This window comes from Cupressus sempervirens, chromosome 1, assembly GCF_028749045.1.
Source record: "Cupressus sempervirens isolate cs-2001-9-10 chromosome 1, ASM2874904v1, whole genome shotgun sequence".
In the NCBI taxonomy this organism is placed as follows: domain Eukaryota; kingdom Viridiplantae; phylum Streptophyta; class Pinopsida; order Cupressales; family Cupressaceae; genus Cupressus; species Cupressus sempervirens.
Window position 1 is genome coordinate 525,694,636 of NC_143118.1, and position 24,421 is coordinate 525,719,056.

The 24,421-nt window shown below is 35.9% G+C and overlaps 1 protein-coding gene across 1 annotated transcript in view; it reads left to right on the forward strand.

Moving 5' to 3' along the window:
* UPL6 (ubiquitin protein ligase 6) overlaps positions 1-24,421 on the forward strand; it is a 326,331-nt gene that overhangs the window by 63,772 nt on the left and 238,138 nt on the right. The window contains exon 5 of the mRNA XM_089829692.1: positions 23,925-24,102. Coding sequence (XP_089685818.1) covers positions 23,925-24,102 — 178 coding nt within the window. The remainder of the gene's footprint in view (positions 1-23,924; positions 24,103-24,421) is intronic.

Consider the following 24,421-nt stretch of genomic DNA (forward strand, 5'->3'; position numbering starts at 1 on the left):
GATTCTTTATTCAATCGGCTAGAAAGAAAATAAAGAGGAGGGAAAAATTAAAAAGAAAGAAGATGAAAAGTTTATTTAAATAATTAATATTATTAATATTATCTTATTTTCTTGATTAAGTTTATTGGTACATAGTTGTAAGGTGGCATAATTGGATTAATGAATTAATGTAATGATGCCACTTTATAATTATTTATCTATGATCATAGTTAAGCGAATAAAATAATATTTAAATGATATTATTATTTGATAATTTCTTAAAGGTAAGAACTTTGTTTATTTTTAATATTTATATTGTTTTTACTTATAGCTCATGCGGTTCCACCATGAAATATATTGTCGAGTCCTAATAACCTTGCCAGGGCAGTTTTTAGGTCAAACCTGTCCCTCCTGATGACTGAACCTTATGACCATCCCCTTCCAATGACCTCGTTTCGTAATGCTTCCCCTCTCTCTCTAGTCTTCATCCTATGAACATTTAAAACAACATTCTCGCCAAGACATCAATTTAAGATTCATAATTTGTTAAATAAAATCATCAAGTGACCATTAGGAATATCATCATAATAACTAACTTATTCATCATGTATATACAACGGCTAAAATTAACTGACTCCATTTCACATGATCATAAATAAATTAACACAATAACTAGATTTAACTAACTCAATTTCATATGATAATTAGATCAATGCAATGGCTAAAATTAACTGACTCCATTTCACATGAAAATAAATTAACACAACAGCTAGATTTAACTGACTCAATTTCATATGATAATTAGATCGATGCAACGGCTAAAATTAATTGATTCAATTTCACATGAACATGAAGAAATAAGTAACACCTATAACTAATATGTTATAACAACGGCTATAATGAACTATCTCAATTTCACATGAACATGAAGAATTAATTTGGTTCAACAGCTATAATCAGTTTAAAATCTTAGGGAATAAATTGGGATGTAACATATGATGTTGGAGATTCTACACAGATGTGTCTGTTTCATTAGAGGACAACATCTTTAAGCTCCAACAGTTTGACGATTCTAGAGTTAGTGCTTCGGAAAATACTGAGGACATCCTAATTACCTTTGATGGTAGTCTTATATCAATTGGTAGTAGTGGGGATATGGGTAATAGAGGGTCTGATTTTTAGGATAGTAGTCCCTTATGTGCATGTGTTGATAATGTTGCGGATAGTACAAGTGCAGAAGATGTAGTTGTTACCACTGTTAGTTTAGTCTCTCTTGATGAGGGTGTTGTTTTTGAAGGCAGTGTTGAGGATATGAGTACTGGTAATTCTGATTTTTACGACAGTTGTTATAGAGTTGAGTCAATGAAGCAGATAACAATCTTCGGAGGTTGGACGAATAGGGGCATGGAGCTACCCAGTTATGACACTCATGATTTGAGTGTTACAAAGGACTTTGGTGATGTAGATTTATGCCCTAGTGATGTTGATCTACATGATGACATTGAGTCCTATATTTAACAACATGCGATAACAAAGGGGCCTCGATTGGACGGTGTTGATACTAGTAATGTGGGGACCTTTGATGTTTCATGCGATGATGATTCATGCTATAAAAAGTTTGGTATATCATATCAGATGTTGAATGAGGACTTTGAATATTTATTTGATGATGATAGGTCCCAGGATCGACATCTACAGGAACTTATTGATGAGGGGGAGGCAGAGACATACGAGGAGTTTGGTATGGCATTGACTTCCACTTCTTCAGAGGAGGTACCCAGTGACCATTTCTCATTGGTGGACATGTGAGGTTGTTAGTGGAACTAAGGAGACAGATCATGTGGTGAGTAGTGGAGATGTAGTTTCCTATCACAGTGTCGAGTTTGGGTCAGAGGACATGTAGGAGATAGCGGTTACAGGTTCCTTATCCTTTGATTAGCTAGCTGAAGATTAGTGATAGCATGTTTACCATAACTTTAGAGCATTTTGATGTTGCTCAATAGATGAGGGCTACCTATGGTTGGAGCATGCCTATGAGAGATGAGCACTATGATGGTGGTCTTTCTCTTGAGGAGTTCCATGCTTTCCGAAAGGCTATCAGGATTATGAGACGTAATTATTTATAGTTGTTAGTAGATCGAGATTTCCTGCTCAAGAGAGATTGGGTATGATATGATGCCTTGAGGGGAAAGGAGGCTGACTGTAATGTCCCCATTTCTATAATAGAATTTAATAATCAATATAAAAATAAAATAATAATATCCTATTAAATAAATAATAATTTTCTAATGAATATTATAAATACATATCCAAATTAATTTATCATTGACATTATCATAATAATGATAATAATAGTTATTCTTATAATAATAACAAATAAGATTATAAATCAACCTATGGTACGAAGATAAACCAATTTGAATAGGGCAACGAAATCATTTAAAAAAAGAAGATAACGATTATATTTGAGTAGTTATAATCATAGTTGGCATAATCACCAAATAATCGATGAGTTTGTACTAATCATCGAGTTTTTGGGACTGGCGAGTTTTTCACAGATTTAATCGCTACTCGACTATAGAAAGAATTGCCGATTAATCACCGAGTTTTTGCAAAAAATCAGCGAGTTTTTCAAAAACTCTTTTTCTTTTTGAAAATTAAATTTTTTTTTTAATATTAATTTTTTTTTGTTAAAAACAAAAGGCAAAGAGCCTATATATATTATGTAAAATAGAGTTACAGTATGCTAGTAGAGCTAGGAAGAGGAAGATGTGATTGTAATGATGTTTTTACTTCTAGTTTGACACAAACAATTTACTATTATGCTTCTGCCATCAGTATTTCGCATGAGAATGCGATTTTGTAGCCACTATGCATTTATATATATCTAAACTCCTGCTTGTTTCTTTTGTGTTCTCTATAATGAACTCATTAGATGCATCTTCTCATTGAAATTTGCAAAAGAAATATTTTGAATTAAATTTTAGCGGTTTTTTTAGGTTCTCGAGTTTTCTTGAGTTTTTAAAAAAATGGTAGAGTTTTTTCCGATTAAATTTTTGGGGGGCTTGGCGAGTTTTTGGCTTTGGTGAGTTTTCCAACTATGGTTATAATACACATCTAATGACCTTGGACACAAGTGAATCAATGAATTTGCTTCTTATTGACCATCACCAAGAGATCAAAATCACCAATATCTGGAATATAATAGAAATTGATATGAAGTGGTCGATAATTACAATTAATGGATAACCAATCTAGAACTAGTTATGTTAGAATGCATATTCAATCACTTGCTTAAATTTCTAATCCATGAACATGGGTGTGTCCCTTCCAACTTGTCGATTCATCTTTCACCTCAAGACATAGCCGGTCAATCCCATATTTCAACGAAAGTGGGAATGGGGGAATGACACAATAGGGATAAGACACTCAATGCATAGGAACATACTAATATATTCTATTTCTTTCTATTATTAAAACATATTCGACAATCACAGATTAAAGTGCATATCGGAGGATTACTAGTAGATGAGAGGAGGATAAGGGAATCAAATCGACAACTATAGCTTCCAATAATATCAAAAAATCATTCCAGAGAGAGCGGGTAAGGGAAATTTGGAAGGAAACATTACATATAGGTTAGGTGCTCATAGTTTTGACGACAGTTTAAGACTATTGACAACTCCCGCTTGGAATGGCAGATTCAAAATCTCAATCAAAGACTACAAAAATAGACTTTCCATGTTGGGATCACTAATGGCCAGAACAATTAGAACTTATCTCTTCATTCCATGTATGGAGCTCCAAGAGTTTTTGAGCTTTGGGCTAAATCAACAATTTGAGCAGATAGAACACTCAAGCAACACAAAATACTAGCTAGTGTTGAACCCATACATTATGGAACAAGGAGTTTAGATACAAACAAATATTCATCTGCCGTTGACTAAATAATGTGGGGAATATAAAATACATATTTCTAAATGACATAGACCAATATATAGGAAAAACATACCACCCAAAACATTATTCATATATACTGCTACCGCATGTGGCAAGAACATATATGCTAGTTATGAAGTTGACATTCACAATCATCATTGGGTAGTAACTGCATAAATGGAGATAGGCAATTGCATTTGATTGGAAAGGTAACTTTGCAGACTGTAGCATAAGTCAGTAACAACGAGGTTAGCATCATTCCATGGTATCAACAATAAGAAAAGTATAGAAACCTTCACAACAATTGACCCTATAAGGAAGGGAGATTACTTTATAAATTATCTAGTAATGGTTTTATCATTCTAGAGCATATGGCCTCTTGCTAAGTCAGTAGTATGTAACCTAAAGACTGCATCAGAGATATAAATATAATATTACACATTTATCAGTCCAGATCTAATAGCAAGAATAATCATCCAATAGCGGCAATTATATTGCAATCATACTACAAGACACCTAATATATACACCTCAGTATCAAAACAATATAACCAATGCCCATATCTTATTGAATACAATAGGTTATAAATAATTATTCATAACAAGAGTAGAGGATTCAAAATAATTGTCTCAGATTTCTAAGTAACTCTAGCTAGGGACATTACATTGATGAGCTCACCCATGGGCTTGAGGTTACCATGGACTCTTTATAGTGTACTCAGTTGGCCCTCCAGGAGTCACAGTGATGTTTGGATGAGGTTATTGTGGAGTTGGAGCATATATAGTCTATTTCAACCCTAGATCCAATTTAGCTACACATAGTGGTGCTTGGTGGTGAGTTGACTTTTATGGATAGGGATGATGGATGTGATGAGGATGCAATTACATCCATCCTTGATACGAGTGTAGTAGTTATAGATGAGATGAGTGCATCAGTGGAGGACTGTAGAGAGCTTCCTGTTGTACCGAGTTCCCCAATAGCTAGCACACTGACAGATGATGTTGACCTGGTTATTGAGAGTATTGGATTATTCAGAGAGTTGTGTACTAGTCCTCGACACTACTCCCGCTTCTTTACAGAACTTGGCCAAGGTATTATTTGATTTGGAGACGAGCTCTCATGGGGATTTGTTTCTTTATGTTGAAAGTGTTGGGAGGTTGATGCCTCCGTCCCCTCTAGGTGAAGGTATCGTTCAACATAGACTAATGGATTTGTGACATGTGCTTAAGTGCTTCTCATGGAACCTTGTCTTTGGCTACTGTGACGCTCATTGATAGCTTGAGCTTTCGGTGTAATGACAACAATGATTCCAACAATCGGTACCAAAGTGCTGGGTTATGTGTTCGAATTGCTCAGGTCATGCTGAGGGTGGGATTGTGGGGAGGTTGGTGCCTCCATCCTCTCCAGGTGAAGGTACCGTTCAGCATAGACTGATGGATTTGTGACATATGCTTAATTGCCTCCCCTGGATCCTTGTCTCTGGCTGTTCTAATGTTCATTGATAGCTCAAGCTTTTGGTGTAACGACAACAGTTATTCTAACAAAAAGAAAATCTATCACCTCATCTTATACAATTTATAGCATTAGATAGTTGGTAGTGCCACAATTTCAGAGAGATCAGCTATGGATTGTAGGGGAATGGGTTGATGCTTCTTTATATAATTTCTACTGCACAGGGTCATCTATGGAGTATTTGCTTGAGAGTCCAAAATCGCAATAGGGACCATACAGAGCTTCTAGGTACTCTCGTCTAGAGTTCTCATGGTATTCGATGTTTGGTGGGAAAGATTGTAGAGACTTTGGCTATAATGCTTCCCCATAGGGATTTTGTGGTTGGGTTTACTGAGAGGGTTACCTAGGCTCCTGCTTGACTAGTTTCTTAGAGTCAGAGGTTGGAGCCATCTCTTGTTTCTTGTTTTGGTGTTGATGAGCCTTTGAAATAGATTAGAGCATTTTACTGTAATAACACAATGAGGAGTGCTCACCATTTCTCTTTAGACTCATAGGTAGAGGACTTGCTTTTGCGCAATTGTGGGATGGCACCAGTTTTGTACCATCTTTTGTAGATGGAATTGACAACCTCAAGTTAGATCACTTGTAGTATCAACACATCCAAGATAACTCAATAGAGTATGGAGATGGTGGTTGTGTCATAGGCACCTATGGTTGTTACTATCTTTGCATTGCAGCTGGATGTGTGTGTCAATTATATTGAGACTCAGTTTTGACAGAGTTGGTGCTTTAGTTGGGTTGAGTTTTGATGAGATGTCTACTCCATCAATGCCTATAGTTAGTTTCCAGATGATTTTTTTTATTGATGTCAGCTATTTGGCTGCTGATGCTACAGGAGTCGATTGTGCACAATAGGGATATTACATAGTTTTACCCTTGGAATCCATATGGACTGGAATGTTTGTTTTTTCTTTGTGATTGCTTGAGGACAAGCAATCTTAGGGAGAGCGGATTGTAATGTCTCCATTTTTGGGTTTCCACAGATTTGATCGATTCAGTCTATCATTGGGTCCTTGTAGGCTGATTTTGTTGTTTAGATGACCTTGTTGTAGAGTTATTAAGCTCTCCAGTGGCAAAGGGTGAGTTTTGGCTCCGTTTTGAGAGACGTACTATTTGGAGTTATTAAGCTCTCTAGTGGCCAATGGTGAGTTTTGGCTTAGTTTTGAGACATACTATTTATAGTAAGTTCACGGATGGTTCCGAGGAGCTCATATGAGTTATAGAAGTTGAGTAATGCTCAATTTTTATTTCAAGCTTCTATTTTGGGCTCCAAGAATCTTGGAGGAGCATCTATTTTTAGTAAGTCACCCTGTTAGGTTCATTCATCATCTTTCTTAATTTGGATCTACCATGCGTTGCCATATTTTGATTCTGATGCTTCTTCTGACATTTTCGTAAGAAGAGTGAATTATAATTATTATTTAACTAAATATGGCGAGGTTGCTATATTTGCTGGTGTTGTATATTGGCCATCTTAGTGTCATAGCTCATTGGAACTGGATTGAAATTTCTTATATCTTGGGCACAAAAAATGACCTTTTGTGTCAATATCATAATATGGTTGAAAAGGTCATTTTTGGAGCTAGAGGAAATTAATAAATTGTATTATTCAATTATGTGCTTAAGTTTAAAGCAAAGGGGCTTTTAAGTGAAAGGTGTCTTGAAGAAGTCATCTTTATTTATTATAAAAGCAATGCTTTGTGAGAAGGAAAATATTTGCTGAAAGGGTTTCAACAAGTTTTTGAGGACTGATTCCTCTTTGTTTGTACTTTGAATCACCGAAATATCATGGTAAATTGTGCTCTGATAATTTGGTGATTAATCCTGAATGTATTGACAGTACTCTTCTTGGCATGAGTCTGTAGCTGATTGGGAATGCCATTGCTAGGCATTTGTGGTGAACAAGAAGAGCTGCAATTCATATCAGGTTTGGCATGGTTTTGCCTTGACTTCATTACTGTTTCATACTGTGACTTTGAAGGCGATTTGCTCCTGCACATTGGTGTTTCAGCCTGCAAATACAGAGTCACAGACATTATAAGTGGCTAGAATTTGGTGAATGGTTAAGACGATTGACTGCTGCTATTACATGCCACTGTTAGGCATTCTTGAGGATGTGGTTATCTAATTTATATAGCAGCATTTGGATGCAAGAAGCTGCGTTGGAAATTGTGGTAATTATTGACTTGTGAGGTGACCAAATATTGCTGCAAAATAACCTTACCTCTTTAATCTTTTCTACACTAAGTTTGGTGTTGCATTTCCTTGGGTGTGCTGCAACTAATTTGGACGTCATTCATATACAGGTTCCTATTTTATTTCATGAATTATAAGAGGACTATTTGTAATAACATTGCAATTTCCCAATTTTCTATTGGCAATATAGGTAGTTGTCTCTAATTGTTAATATTAGCATTCTATATGTATTTGAAAATACAAAAAGATTATATATTTCAAAAAAACAAAACAATATGCAAAAACCTAAACACTCTATCCAGCATTGCAATTACAGTAGTGTGAGTCTGCTGGGCTCTTACATATACCACTTGTAAATGAATATCTTTGATAAATTTAATCATTGTATGTTATTCAAGAATTATGAATATCTTTGATATTTAGATTTGCAGTGAGGCGGATAAACGTTGTCATCTTTGTAAATGTTTCAAGGATCTCTGATAGAGATTTGTAAATAGATCTTCTATTTACTTTTGTCATTTCAATCTAATTGATTAAGTCTGAATATCTTTCAGATTGAATATCTGATACAATTGCTAATGTATATGTTCAGACTAAATACTATCTAATAATATTAGATATTAATAACAGTATAATACTGTTTCCTTCTTGTGTATTGTTCAGAGTATTGATCTGCCGATGTGATTGATATCCTTTTCTCTTGGCAGAAACAGTACTAGTATGGAGAGAAGTACATGCCCCTTTTAGTATGGCCCAACACTAATAAATAATTTAAATGGATAATATTGTAAATAATGTAAATATTAGACACTTTCTAATTTATGATTGTTTCTTTATAGAAACATAATCTTCGCAACTGCTATAAATGATTATTTGATGGTTCATTTAATTGATTCAATTATCTACCAAAATATGTTATTCGAGCAATATCAATTATTTTTGAAAAATTTAGAAGTTCTTTTTGAAATTAATAGGCTTCAATTTTCTGAGTTTTTTTTCCAGGAATCGTGCTGCCTAGGTTTTTTTGAGTTTTTTAGTAGAGATGTGAAAAGGCTCCTATTTTCTGGCTTGATGCGAGTATATTCACGTTCATTTTGAAGAAAATATTGGCCACAAACTACATCTTTTCTTAGCCCGCATGGGATTTCCTCCGAGTTTCTTTGGTTTGTGTTCTCTGACGTCAGGATTTTCCATGAGTTGATTCAATGGTGACCTGCGTTTTTCACTGATCTTTCATGCAATTTCTATTTACGTTTTTTTGGAGCTCTTTTTTTGGAATGAAAATCTTCAGTCGTCTTTGGTTTTAACCCCCACAAATTTTCTCACTGGCAGAGCTCTTTTCTATTGTGGTTTTTATAATGTTTGCCAACATGTTTTCTTTCTGCAATAAGATTTTTTTGGAAATGAGAGGAATTTCTTGTTAAAATTTACAACCCGTTTCTATGAGTTCCTTAGTCTGCATGAGGCATGGCCATTTCCTTGGTTAGATGATATTGCATACGTTTTTTTTGCAGATTTTGTTTCTTCTTAGTCTATTACTTGGGCTTGAAATTCTCATTGAATGTTTGTGGTGGGTTTTTCTACAACCAGTGACAATTTTTCCATTTTTTTTGTGTTTGTAGATCTCTCTATTTAGTACGGCCTAGGTTTTTTGTAATTTCAGTTGGCTAGGTTTTGTAAACCCTTTGACTTTTTGGGCAGAATTTGTTTTGATCTACATATTCTTCATAGGATTTTTGAGGAGATTGTTGGGTTTTTGTTGAAATTTGCTGTATCTGTTAAAAATCCGTACATTGGTATTGATGCCATCCATACCTCATCTTTCTTGAAGTCTACACTTTAATGTGCCTCTATTTCGTGCAATGGGATCCGTGCCTTAGGTTTTCTAATCTATTTGTTGCCTTTTTAGAATTTCTTGTTTTCTATGTCTTGGAAAACATGTAGATCGAGTCTTTGACTAACATAATGTTGAAAGGCATTGGCAAAAGGTACAACACATGGAAGTAGTGGATGATGACTATCTTCGAGTAATGGCCTCGATGAGCTCCTTTTGGGGAAACAATCTCGTCCTAATGACATTGGACAAGATTAGGATAAGTTCGACAAGCGCAATCGAGAGATGGTCATGCTTATCAAGCTTTCAGTGACAAATGATCAGCTGCCACAAGTGATGAAATATTTGGGAGCACAAGCACTTGGAGTAGCAACATTTTCAATAGTGTATGGGCAGTCATTCAATAAACAAGGAAATTAAACTAAAATTCAGATATTTTCCAAGAGTTTCAATTAGGAAAAGAAATAAGAAAAATCAAAAGAGCGCCCTTTGCATTTTGGGTTGTTAAACGTTGACTATGTTGGGTGGATATTTTGCAACCGACGGTTTTGGGTAAAAATCCAGTTGCAAAATAGGATGACCAGCCACGGTGTGTGAGACAGAGTCTCTCCTACCTTAGAGTGAAGGCTCCCCTTTCTCACCGTTCTTTAGATCAACTCAAGGTAAACAAGAAGTTGAGAGATTTTATAAAATCGGTGTTACCATCCTTTCTTCTTATCCTTCAAGAAAGAATCCACTTACTCGTGGAGCAAGTAATGGGTAGGGTGAATCTCTAACTACACTTCTATCAAGAGTTGGAAACAGTGATACCGATAAACCTTCACTAACTCAAAGGCTAGCTGAAAATGCACTGGTTTGGCTCTAAGTCCGGTCGTTCTTCTATATGGAAAAACTTTACAATTAGGGCACAAAGACTCCTAAAAAGTAAAAATAACTTAACTATTTTGCGAATTAAGAAAGAAGTATAAGCTATAGACAAAGCTTCTAGCTATATATTTCCACAATTGCCCTGGTCAAAGCTCTAGCTCCAATTGCTTATTAACTCTTTTCTATTCAATTCACGAGATACAATTATCAAGAACATAAGGTAACATGAATCAAATATACTTGATGAATTATAGACAAAGCTTATAACTCATGCAAGCAACAATCTCACTTAATCAAAGTTAAGTTTAAAATGCTACTTTGTATTCACTTTTTCTCAAAATAGTGTTTATAGAAACAAAGTTTTGCTGGCACAGTTTCTCCAGAGCTCTCTTGCATAAAGATAATGATGATTTTACAATGAAGGGGCACTCCTTTATGTAGGCACAGGAGTTGAGAAAAAAGTGGAGGAAAAAGTGGGAGCAACTCAACCAACATTGACCTATTCTAATTACAGGAGAAAATAAAGGGTTATATGCAACTGCACATGCAACTCGCATTACATCCTTTTACATACATGTAACTTGCATTACATGTAATTACACTTTTTAATGTAATGCATCCTTTATAACTCCTAACATGAAATAAAAATAAAATCAACAATCTTAAAGATTGTTTCTCAGTGTCTTGAATTTGACAATGATGTTATGTACTGTGGAAGATCAACAATTTTCATGGTCTTCGATATGGCCTCTACTCTTACTGCATTTGCATATGCTGATTGCACAACTCTGGAATTTGCTGCTGTAGTATCTAACAAATGTTTTGTCAAGGATTTATACAAGACAAACTTGTTCATTGTATGTGAACCAAAGTCGTCAGAATCTACATCAACATTGATCCTGATTGCATATTCTGAGTTTACTCTCTCTACTGCAATGAAATTACCAAATTCATCAGTTACCAGATTCATTAGTAACATTTCATCCCATCTGTTCCAAATCACAAGTAACACTTGTGTTTCAATTGCTTGACAATCTCCAAAGGCCACCTACAACTTTGTGATAAGCATCCTCAATGTCTCCTCATTGTAACCAATGAACTCTTGAAATCTGAAGAACGTTTCACATGACGGAAGAATGTCACATGAGACCAAGGCATCTAGATCGAATTTTACCATTTCATCCCAATCATCAAGGATTTCCTTCAAGTTATCTGCTTCTTGAGTCAAAGAAGAAATTAAGTTTTGCTCCATTTCATTCATCTCCTTGACGCGCTGAAGAATTGTAAATCTCTTCGTTATGGTTACGACTCCTTCATAAATGATTTCTTCTATCCAAGATTTGGTGGCTTCAACCAACTTTCTCTCTTTAGATGTTTGAGACATAACAACAACACTCTGAGAAGATTGTTTCTGAATGACCTCATTTAGACGAGAGACCTCCTGTTTTAGTTGATTTTTCTTTTCCCAAAGCTCAGGATTACTTTTTGATACATTAGCCAATGCATTTTGAGCATCTTGCAAACAACTCAAACGTGATTGCTTTCCGATTTCAACCTTAGTAAACTTGTAGTCAGAATGAGTAAGTTCCTCAACAAGTTTATCTACTAGGGGCTCAACAACTTCAACAAATTTGGTTATCGGAATCAATCAAAATTCTGGAAACAATCTTATCTTTCAAAGATTTGTATTTGGTCTTTTTAACAAGAAGATTGTCCGGAGGAACCACTTTTCTCCTCTTCGTTGTTATTTTGCTCAAGCATGTAGGTAGGCTGAAACCTTCTTCCGTAGAAGCAGATACAATGGAGATCATTGATATTGATCTTGATTGTATTTCCGTTGTAACAGAGCAGGATTCAGTTTGCACAACTGAAGGCATAGTAACATGTTGAGAAAAATCAGTCATGAAAAGCTCAAACCCTGTCAAAGATGTATCAAGTTGGGAAACTTGACCATTGGTAAGAGTCGGAAAATCCTTAAACACATTTGCTAAATGTTCATATTGTTCATGTGCAGGGATGCGACGAGTAGTAGAGGAAATAGGAAGAGCCATGGTATTAACCTCCGAAATTGGAATGGAAGGAGTGAAAACGATGGATAATGAATCCACATCGTCATCTACTTCATGCAGAAAAAGGTTCTTCATGTATAGAAGATGTACAAGCTTGTGCAGGTTTTGGAGGTGATATGATCATGATTTCTCCTTCATGATTCCTCTTTCGATTCTTCCACTGATTCTTGAATTGGTTCAGGAATTTGAGATGAATTAGCTACTTTTCCGCCCTTTAATTTGAATGAGGCACCATCTTTCCCTGCGATTTCCAGTTGTGACTTTTTGCCAGGAGGACCAAAACTTCCACAATCCAAGCCCATCTTAGGATTTACTCTTTTAAGGCCTTTACTTTTCAACCATTTATTGGTGTTTGCTAAAATGGATTGAAACCTATCCATGATAGATGTACCTTCCTTTTGTTGTCACTGAATAGGAAAATGACACTTCTTATCAAAGCCGGCTTGATGAAACTCCGGATCAAGGATGTTGCCATTATCTTCAACTTGGAAATTTGAAGCGATTTCCAACATGTTAAAATCAATTATCTGTTGCAGGGTTAATCTGCAGTAGTCTATCCTCATGATGTCAAGCTCTGTCCTCATATCAATCCAGATGTCCTCGATGGAATGAACATGAGTGTAGACTCTTTTCATTTGAGAGTTCATCTCTCGGTAGTCAAAATCAAATCTGGTCTTGAACTTTTTCAAGGTGATCAACTGCAACTCTGCTTCCATGATCTTTGCTTTAGGCACATAAATGATCGAATAATTGCCAATAGCCAAAGGTTTAGTTGAGGTAATGCCGAAACCAGGCCTATGCATAGCATGCTGATCACTCTGCACATCCATGAGCTGTTTAGCTAGCTCCATCAAGATGATTCGATTTGTAGGATACTTAGGTAAGTTATATGGCTCACCTTTGAAATATCCAACTCTCAATTATGTGAAAGTTGGAAACTGAATGAAAATACAACCGTATTGGTTCACGTTCTTCCATGCTACATCAGATACTTTTAATAGAGAAATGTTTATTGAACAAACACCGGAAATGCCCAATGAAAGCATCTTAAACTCTTCTATAATGGAATTTGCTATTTGCCAAAGTGATTTGGTCATAGTAATACCAAATAGGAACTTGAAGATGATCTCCCTTGGTTGAAAGACTAGAGAAAGATCCCATTGCAGTAGCAATGTAAACAAGATAAGAATTCATGTAGAAGGGAGTTGAAATTCCCACATTGCCTATCTGCTGGCAAAGTGCAGTGCTGATGAGCTCTTCCCAAAAGATGTGTTTTTTATTCTCCATGATTTGAAACATGAACTTATACATCCACGGCTCAAGATCAATAGAATCTTTAAGGCCACAAATTCTGCTGAGAAGGATAATGAGATCGTTATATTCTTGTTTGAAATTAGATCAATGAACAGTCTTTGGCCATCTGAAAAAGTTACTTCTTTTATTGTCTAACCAATAAAGGTTGACATACTTCTGATAATCACCCTTTTGCCTATTCCGGCATGCCAAAGATGATTCTTTGGTTAAATCTGCACATTTTGCTTTATGTGAAACCTCGAAGATTTGTTCAATGACCTCAGGATCAAGGCTAATGATAAACTTGTTGTCAGCAGCTTTGATAGTCTTTGTCTTTGGAGTAAAACGTTGTGCACATCCAAGAATGAAGCTAGGTTCTATGGCCGCCATAGGAAATGTAGACATCTGGTGAATGTTGCTTCTACTGATATGCTTAATTTCTTGACTAGCTGGAGGTTCAACTCTCTGTAGAAACAACCATGTCCACGTGATCAATCTTTCTATCCATCACGTTATCAGCAATAGATATGATTGATGGAGCTACATGAGCCAATTCTTTATCATATTGATATTTCATTTTGCCTTTGGATTTTGATGTTGAGGACATTTCTTGTGCTTGTACTGCAACACAAAAATTCCAAAACATAAATACAACATCAGATGGAATCGCCATACAAGTTGATTTGTGATCAACAAAGATTTGGAAACAAATTGGAGACTTGGTAGATTCAACAAAATGATTTCGGAGAAATCATATGTATATGCAATGGATGAAAAATGAAATGAATGGAATGTGGAATGAAGTGTTATGACAGTGAAAATATGGATGATGGAATGAAACATAATGAAATGAAAATGTGTGATGGTGAAATGCATAAGAATGCGTGAAAATGAAGATTGTTGATTTCACACGTGACAGGGTTTTCAAGGCAATATTGCATGTAAGTGGGAGATGGAAGGTGAGATGAGATGCAAATGCGGGTGGAGGATGCACTTCACATGTAAGTGCGAATGGAGGATGAGATGAAAAGCATGGAAAAATGCAGAAACATGTATTTTCTCATGGAGGTGCAAATGCATATGGAGGAATGGAAATGGAAAATGGAAGCGGGATAATGAGTTTTATAGTCACTTTTGGTGAAAAGGGGAAGTCAAAGTACATGGGAGATGAAAATGACATCTTTTTGACTTTTCAAAAAGTGACTTTTAATCAAAATCGGACCTTTTGGATGCAATTACACGTAAGAAATTTTGTGTAATTGTGTTGTGCGAATGGATGCAAAAAGTGAAATGAGTGAAAATGGAAACAATAAATGAGATTACATGCATGTGCGGGTGGTGAATGAGATGGAAAACATGTAATCGCATTTTTTAAGTGAGAGATGAGATGTTGTGACACGGAAACAGAAAGTGGAACGTGATGATGCTTTCGCATGTAATGAAGCAATACCAAGTTTTTGGGAAAGAACTTGCAATTTATCCAAGCGGAGAAAATCAGCAAGCAAGCAGAAAGCACAAAACACAAAAACTGTACCTTTGGAAAGTGACTCAAACATGCCAAGATGCAATGCAGTTCAACACACAAATTCGAAATTGGGACTTGGGGAAGAACCAAAAACATGGAAAAGAACAAAAACTTCATTTTTAAAGGAAAAATGCACTTTCCATGCCAAAGATTTCAACAAGTGGCTTTTATTAAGCAATTGCATGCAGAAAATTAGCAAGATAAGCATGAATTAAAAGCAAGAAAGAAAGAGCCCACTTACATGTGCCAAAAATGAAGGGAAAAGATGCTCAAATATTTGAAAAATTCTTCAAAAATGTTTGAACCTTTCAAACTTTCACAAATTCAAATGGAAGAAGGCAGCAGTCAATGAGAAGTTGGTAAAAGATACCAAAACATGCTCTAAAAACACTCCAAGATCCAACATTTGGAAGAACACATGCTTGGGGCGTTTTTAGCAAAAAACATGTTTCACCATGATGCAAGATCTAAACGTTTTGGTGTTTAAACGCCAAAATATGCATCAATATGTAATGAAATGCCAAAAAGAAGCCAAATCAATTTGCTTTGGAGTCAAAACATGGAGCAGAAATGCATTTGTTTGCTAATTTATCCAAAAACGTGCTCTAGATGGGAGCTTCCAAAAATGTTTTTTAGCTTGTTGAATCCATTTTTAATGCAAGATAAATCATTGCCAATCAAGAACGCCTTTAATAGAAGAAATCTCATGCAAATGCATTGAGAAAATTTGTACTCATGATCAAAATCGGGTTCTTGGAGGGCAAAAACATGTTCTTCTTCAAAATCAGACTCTTTGAGTGTCATTGCATATATTAAAATATGTTTTTGGTCAAAATCAGACCTTTTTGGGTCACTTGCATGTTTTAAAATATGTATCTCATCAAAATCACACTTTTTGGGTGCTATTGCATGTTTTAAAATATGCACATAAGCAAAATCAGACCTTTTGAGAGAGGATGCATGTTTTAAAATGCATCTCACTTTTTTGATGTAAAAGCATAAAAACTTCACTTTTGATGCAGCAGCATCAAAAAGGTCCACTTATAATAGACTTTTGATGTAATGACATCAAAAAGCTCCACCAAAATGAACTTTATATGCAATGACATGTAAAATGTCCACTTTTGATGAATTTTTACATGTAATTGCATATAAAATGTCCACTTTCGAAGACTTTAAATCATTTAATTCACTTAAAATTATAAAAATGTTACTAAATGGGCCATAAACAATATCTATATATCATATTTAAAAATATAACATATAAACATCATTTAAAAAGTAACATTTAAATAAGCATTTGATTTAAAAACTAAAAATTAAACTGGAGCTATATAGTTATAGTTACTTTAAGTTAAAATTAAAAAGTGCACTATAAGATAAAGTGCACTATAGTCACTTTGAGTTAAAAAATTTAAAGTTAAAGTAACTTAAAAGCATAACAAAAAGTTAATATAAGTTATATTTATCAAAAAGTGAAAGTCAAATTAAAAGTATAACATCATATTTTTAATTCGTGGTGTTGCACTAAAAAGGTCCACTTTTGAGGCACTAAAACGGGCATATCTCTTGACTAACAACTTCGATTGAGCTTTAGGTTAGACCGAATCAAAGGGAAAAGTGAAAGCCATGACATGAGCAAAACCAAAAGACTAAAAACCAACAAACGCAAATTCAAAAGCAAAGAACAAATGATGAAGGCTTCAAAAATCAAGCAAAGGCTTGACAGAAAGCAAAATGAAAAAGACTTGATGAAGGCTTTCAGTAAAAAGATTTGATATACGAATTGGAATGGATCAATCGATTAACATTAAGCAATTGAATATCAAATTTAAGCTTAGAGATGTGCGAAACTAGCTTGAAAAAGTTTCGTATTGTTACCTATTACGTAAGTAATTGGTAAATACTTGCTTGATATTAATAGAGATCAGATGGTCAATTTATACAAAAGAATGGGATGATGTTTCCTTAGGAAATGATCATAAATAATAGAAACATTCTATTCTAGAGAAAGCAAAAAACGAAAACAAACTAAAGCTTAATTAGATATTTACGATAGATAACCATTAACTAATAATAGATGACTTATCTATTATTGTAATACCCTCCCTTAATGGTTAATCTATCTATCACACCAAGTTGTCCTCTGAATTTGACAAACTTATCAAGACCAAGAGTCTTGGTGAGAATGTTTGCAGTCTGATCTGTGGTATGAACATACTACAAATCTACAATCTTGCTTCAACCAGCTGTTGTATGTAATGACATTGAACATCCACATGCTTGGTTCGTTCATGGAGACTGAATTTCGTGGTAACTTGATAATGCCTTCGTTATCAACAAACAGAGTAGTTGGTTCTGCTGGTGACATCTGCATATCCCCAAGCATCTGATGAAGCCAAACAACTTCACATCCTGCCTTAACAGTCCCTTTGTATTCGGCCTTTGTAGAAGAGAGAGAAATTGCTTGCTGCTTCTTATTGGTCCATGTGACTTCACCAGATCCCAAACTAAACACAAATCCAGATGTTGACCTTTTATCATCAACAGAGCGTGCCCAATCTGAATTTGCGAACCCACTAAGTTTAAGATTAGAACTTCGAGAGTACAGAAGTCCACAGTTTGAAGTGCCCTTCACATAATGAAGCACACGCTTTGCTGTCATCCAATGATCAACCTTAGGAGCTGTCATAAAGCGTGAAATATAGCTGATTGCAAAGCTGATATTAGGCCTAGTAGCAGAGAGGTAGATGAGGCTACCTACTAGCTGTCTGTATATAGTATCATCGACAGAAGGAGAATCAGACTTTGCTGATAACTTGAGACCTTTCTCCATAGGTGTGGATGCAGGTTTGCAATCTTGCATGCAGAATTTGTCTAATAGGGCCCTGGCATATTTGGACTGAGAGATGAATATACTAGAAGATTGTTGCCAAACTTCAACACCTAGGGAATAATGCATGAGCCCAAGGTCAGTCATATCAAAAGACTAGCATAAGTTCTATTTGATTCCTTAAATCAAAGATGCTGAATTGCCAGCGATGATCAAATCATCCACATAAATAACCAGAAGGATGATGTCACTGTTAGTAGTCTTGATGTACAAATTTGAGTCTGAAGAACTCCTCTTGAAGCCTTGATCACTGAGTTACTTATCAATTTTTATGTACCATGCCTGAGGGGCCTACTTCAAGCCCTAGAGAGCTTTTAGCAATCTGAAAACCTGATGGTCTTTACCAACAACCTTGAAACCAGGAGGCTCTGTTGTGTAGACCTCTTCATTGAGATCACCATTTAGGAAAGCACTTTTGACGTCCATCTGATGGACCTTCCAGCCAAACTGTGCTGCCATAGCTAGGACTAATTTGATGGTGCTCATCTTTGCAATAGGAGCAAAGGTCTCTTCATAATCAATGCCCTGACACTGAAAAAAGCCCTTCCCCATTAAATGAGCTTTGTACTTATCCAATGTACCATCCGATTTGTATTTGATTTTGTAGACCCATTTGCAGCCAATGGGTTTCTTCCCTGGTGCAAGATCAGAAAGGACCTAGGTGTTTTTCTTCAACAGGCTCTAGTGTTCAGATGTCATGACCTGTTCCCACTCTGGAATTCCTTTAGCCTCGCAATATGTTTGTGGTTCAAACACACTGTGAATGTTGGCCATAAGAGCAAAGTTAACAAAATCTGTAGTTTTGCTCTTTTTTCGAGCAATTCTCCCATCAATGAGCTTATTATCACGAAGATCAGCAAGTGTCTTAGCTCACCACTAAGGCCGGATAGGAGAATGACCAACAATAGTATTATGAGATGCTTGATCAGTAGGATCTTCATTAGAAGAATCAGGATCAAACTCAGGTGAAGCATCTAAAAAGCAAGGTGATCCTACAGGAGAAACCAAAGATGTCTATACAGGTACCACTGGTATAATTGGAGCTGCAGGAGCTATATTGGAGCCGTCCCATCAGGTGGACCTAATGGAAGCCGAACTCTCAAATCATGAGCCATCATAGGCTGGTCTATTGGATCAGGAGCAGGAGAAACAGGCATGAAAGGTCCTCACTGCTCATCAAAGACTACATCACGACTGTAGATGAGATGAGATGTCTTAACATAGATCAGGCGGTAGGCTTTGTGAAGACTGCTATATTCAGCAAGCATGAGTTTTTGACTCTTGGCATCCAACTTGGTGCGTGATGCATCAGGGATCCAAACAAAAGCAAGGGAACCAGAAACCTTCAGGTGACTGATCCTGGGCTTGCGACCTAACCAAGCCTCTTCTAGAGTTTTACCTTTGATTGCCACTATGGGTGATCGGTTCAACAGATAAACTACAATGTTAATTGCTTCTGACCAAAATTGCTTCAGAACATGTCTGTGTTCGAGCATGGAATGAGCTATCTCGGTGATTGTCCTGTTCCGATGTTCAACTACACTGTTTTGTTGTGGTGTGTGGGGTGTGGTTAACTGGTGTTTGATGCCATGTGTATGTAAGAAGTTGGAGAAAGCATTAGAACAAAATTTACCCCCATTGTCTAATCTAAGAGTAATAATAGATTTCCTAGAGTCTTTTTCAACTAAAGGTTTAAACTTCTGAAATATAGGGAATGCATCTGATTTCTTTTTAAGGAAATACACCCACATTTTTTTACTAAAATCATCAACAAGCAATAGAAAATACTTAGACCCAAGAATAGAAGGAATGACCATAGGGTCGCAGATATCGGCATGAACAAGCTGAAGTACCTGAGAAGCTCACCATGAATTGCCAGTGGTGAAAGGTGTGCAATGTTGCTTCCCATCCTGGCATGTGTCACAAACTCCAAGTTGTTGAGTCTGAATCTCTGGTAATCCAAGAACAAGCCCATCCCGAGCAAGCTATGAGAGATAATTCACATTTAAGTGCCCATATCGCTGATGCCAAAGTGTGCTGACAGAAGATCGCCGAGCAGCCATAGCTAAGTCCTGAGAATCACTAGAATCAATAAGTCTGAAAAGACCATGATCCTCAAGACTCACTGCAACAGTAGACTTAGTTGCCCGATTAGTGATGGTGCACTGATGTGAACTAAAGGTGACTACCAAGTGTGGAGAATGTTGCAGCAGCTGACTGACTGAGAGCAGATTTAGTTCCATCCTTGGAACGTAGTACACATCAAGGAATATGAGATTTCTCCCAACAGACTGAATCTAAATGTTGCCTTTATTGACAACCATGTACTCTTTGCCCTACCAAAAATAACAGTTTGAATAAAGCTGGTAGTCAGTAAACTAGTCTCTGCAGTGAGTGAAATGATAGAGGCACCTGAATCAATATACCAGGCAGAGGACTTCACATGATCTGCAGGTCTTTTAGCCATGAAGGCATAAAAGGCATATTCCGTTTGCTCATTGTGCTCTGCATTGTTCGCTTTGGGCTGCGAACTTGATTGCTTAGACTGTGCAGCTAAACACTTCCAACATTCAACCTTCATATGTTCAAACTTGTGGCAGTAGTTACATTGAATGTTCTTCTTTTTGGAACCATCTTGTGTTGGAGTAGAAGACCTTTATTGAGATAGCTGCTGAAACTTGCCCTTATCCTTCTGAAAGGATTTTGTAGCAAAGGCTTGTTCAGTGCAGGTGGAACTGGAGCTGGTATTGAATTGTTTCCACCGTTCTTGCTGAAGCAGTAGTGTGTAGAGAACAGTGAACTTCAAATCAACACCAGGAGATGTGATGTTGAGAGTCTCGATAAAATGCTCTTAGGATTTTTGGTAAACTCTGAAGAGTGATAACCACAATATCCTCTTCCTCCATCTTGCGATCGATGGCAAGTTACTGATCAAGGATTTCCTAAATCTGATTTAGGTGTGCCTGGAGCGAGGTGCGCTCATCCATGACAATAGAAAACAAAGTGTTGTTTAGAAAGAAGGCTCTGCTTTTGTCAAAAGTCTCATGAAGACCTTTGAGATGTGTCTAGATGTCAGCAGCTGTCTTGTCGGGTGGAATCTGAGAAAGCTGATCATTAGCCATGGATAATTTGAGAAGCATTGCTGCCTCTTGATTATTTAAATCCCATGTATCTTGATCAGGACCCAGAGAAAACGGACGCTTCGTAACACCCTAAACAAGTTGATCAGCGTTCTGATATTCAAAAATTGCGATGATCCGCTTCTTCTAGGTGCCATAATTTTGACCATTGAATTTGGAGTTATGCTCGAGCAGAATATTTGTTAGAGATGCCATGGCACGTTTTTCAATGAAAAACTATGAAAATCTATGAAGGCACATTCTTTGAGGCAAAAATACAGAAGACCTAGAAGATTTAGAGAGTGACCCAGCAGAGAGCTTGAAGGAATATGTTGTTGTTTATTGGATTTGCTGGCTCAAAAACTAAGGCATGAAAATCGAGGCACTCAGAAAAAACAAACAAAAACCCACTTGAGCTCTCAAAAAAAAACACCAAGAATCTGAAATCAAAAAAATTTTGACTCCAAAAATTAGGGTTTTGAGCAAAATTTAGTCGGCAGCCATGGAGGTCGAATTTGCAAAAACAATTGATTTTTCTGGAAAAATGGTTGAGTTCTCTTCAAGGATTGATGTGCATGGATGAATGGGGCTAGAGAGTGCTGAACAAATACCAAAAATCGACGTAGAAGGTGTGAGTTTGAAGAGCCGAATGCAGAAAACTGTTTGCAAAAACTGCACGTTTTTTCTCCTAAAACATGATGCAAAACAGTGACACGATTTATGGGAGAAGTCGTGGTAGTAGAGAGTTGTGTTTGGTAGCAAAGCTGAGCCACTAGTGAAAAATGGGAGTAGTAAAAAAAATGCGTTTTGTTGAAGTCGCGGTTAGGGCAGATTGGTCTTCGATTTTTCCAATACGCGATTTGTGATTTTTCCAAGAAAAAAATCCACGATTTCTAAAAAACTCAGACAAAAAACTCCAGTTTGAAAATCTCAGGGTTTTGAGATTAGGAAGCAAGGATCACAGAATAATTTCGAAAATTGGCTCTGATAATTTCAGAAAAGAAATTATAATTTTCAAAAAAATTAAGAAATATGCTGTAATACCATATTACGGAAGTAATTGGTAAATACTTGCTTGATATTAACATAGACCAGACGGTAAATTTATACAAAAGAATGAGAAGATGTTTCCTTAGGAAACGATTGTAAAGAATAGAAACATTCTGTTCTAGAGAAAGCAAATACGAAAGCAAACTAAAGCTTAATTAGATATTTACAATAGATAACCATTAACTAATAATAGACGACTTATCTATTATTGTAATATTACCTACATTTTGTGATGACAAAATGCTGGACAACAAACCATAAAAGCTGTTTGCATGAAGATAGAAATGCCTAATTTGAACAATCAGACTTCACTTGCTTATAACAAGCTATAAGAGAAGCTGAAAGCAATAGAGGAATAAATGAGTTGAGAAATAGAAGATTTTTGACACATTATAAAGCTAGTTTATTTGAGATATATGCTCTAATAGCACTAGATTAAATCAGTTCATCAAGTAGCAAAGAACTTATAAGAAATTAGCAGTGAGCCACTTCGAAATAATTCCTACTCCAATAAAGTCAGGATTAGTTTGGAATGCATGCAATAAATGCAACTAAGATGTTTTTACAGTGTATCAAATTATAATATTTTTCATCAGATAAATATGTAATGGCTAAGGCAGCCAATTCTCGAATACATGTTTTAGTAGAAACAATTGTCAATCTACTTCCCACAGTCAATACATGTTTTAGTAGATAATAATTGTTGAAGTTGAGGCATATCCGCCAAGAGTTATTCAGTAGTTCATAGAATAAACGATAGATGCTCACAATATAAGGATATGGCAATGGGCACTGTCACTTTACGCTATAAGTTGTTCTTTCACCTTGTTATGTATTTGGGATTTTTACTTGCTAGTCATATCCTATTCATGCACTTCAGTTTATGTAGAGGCCAGCTGAGGAAATGCTTCCTACATATTGAATTATACACCGCTATAGGGATACAAAATACACATATTAGCATACACCTTAACTGTTCCAGGTGTCACAAGATGAAAAGTGTTAGTATCTCAATCTCTCTATCCAAATTTATAGAAACTTTGTATACTTTCATTTAAATAATACAAATACCAGTTTTACTGAAACAAAATATAAGTAATGGTGATCAGTTGGGTCAAACCATAAAAAAATGAGTTAAATGTTACTCCACAAAGAAACATTTATGGCATACAAACACTTGACAGGCTAACAAAGTCCTACTTATACAGTGAAATAAACACAAAGATGTGTGTGATAAAGCTGAAATGAGGTGTAAACCAATCACAGAAAAGCTTGATTGGTTCAGTGGGCTATGATGATCAAGCAATTGATATTGATATATGTTGCATGGTTAAAGCTCATGGCATCACTAGTGAATGTTTGCACGCACTAACATGATCTAAATTACATTTAGCAATACCAAGCTTAATTTCTTTTTTAAAACAAATTTTCAAGAACGAATGGTTTCCATGGTGAAATGCTTCTAAAAACTTTCCATATATATATATATGTTTGGATCTTATAAATTATATCTGTTTTAGTGGCAAACATTTGATATTACAACGATTCCTGTCATAAAAATCATTTGGTTTATGATTGAAGTAAACAATGATTTAATGCTTTTGCATTTATTGACTGATTTTCTCTTCTACTGCTTTTGATTTAACAGTGAACACTTCAAGTTTCAACTATTAACTCCTTCAGGATCTGCTGATTTTCCGGCTTTGTTATTGTCGGAGATAGTCGTAATTTTGACAGATTCTTCCTTTCCCTGGGCTGGAAATACTTTGGACTTTGTTTTGAAAAAGTATACATTTGGACATTTCCGCGAGCTTATTCTCACTGTGGTAAGTCTGTATTTTGTTGCATTCCTTGCAAGTATGGAGTTATGTACGTGGAGAAAAGGCTTAGGATGCTTGTGCAATTGTCATATATTGGTATCTGTGGTGTTCCTCCTCAGTACAAAGATATGATATTTGCTATGTACATAGTTATTCCTTCTAAAGACTGCATAATTGTTCTATGCAGTTTAAGTTAGCTTGCCATTTACAGTTGAGTGTTTGTGAATTTTTTGGATGTCTGGACTCTGTTTTAGTTAAAAGCTTTTGTGATCACATTTCCTTTTTGTCCTCTGTTCTTTGTCCGTCCTTTCATATTTTTGACTTG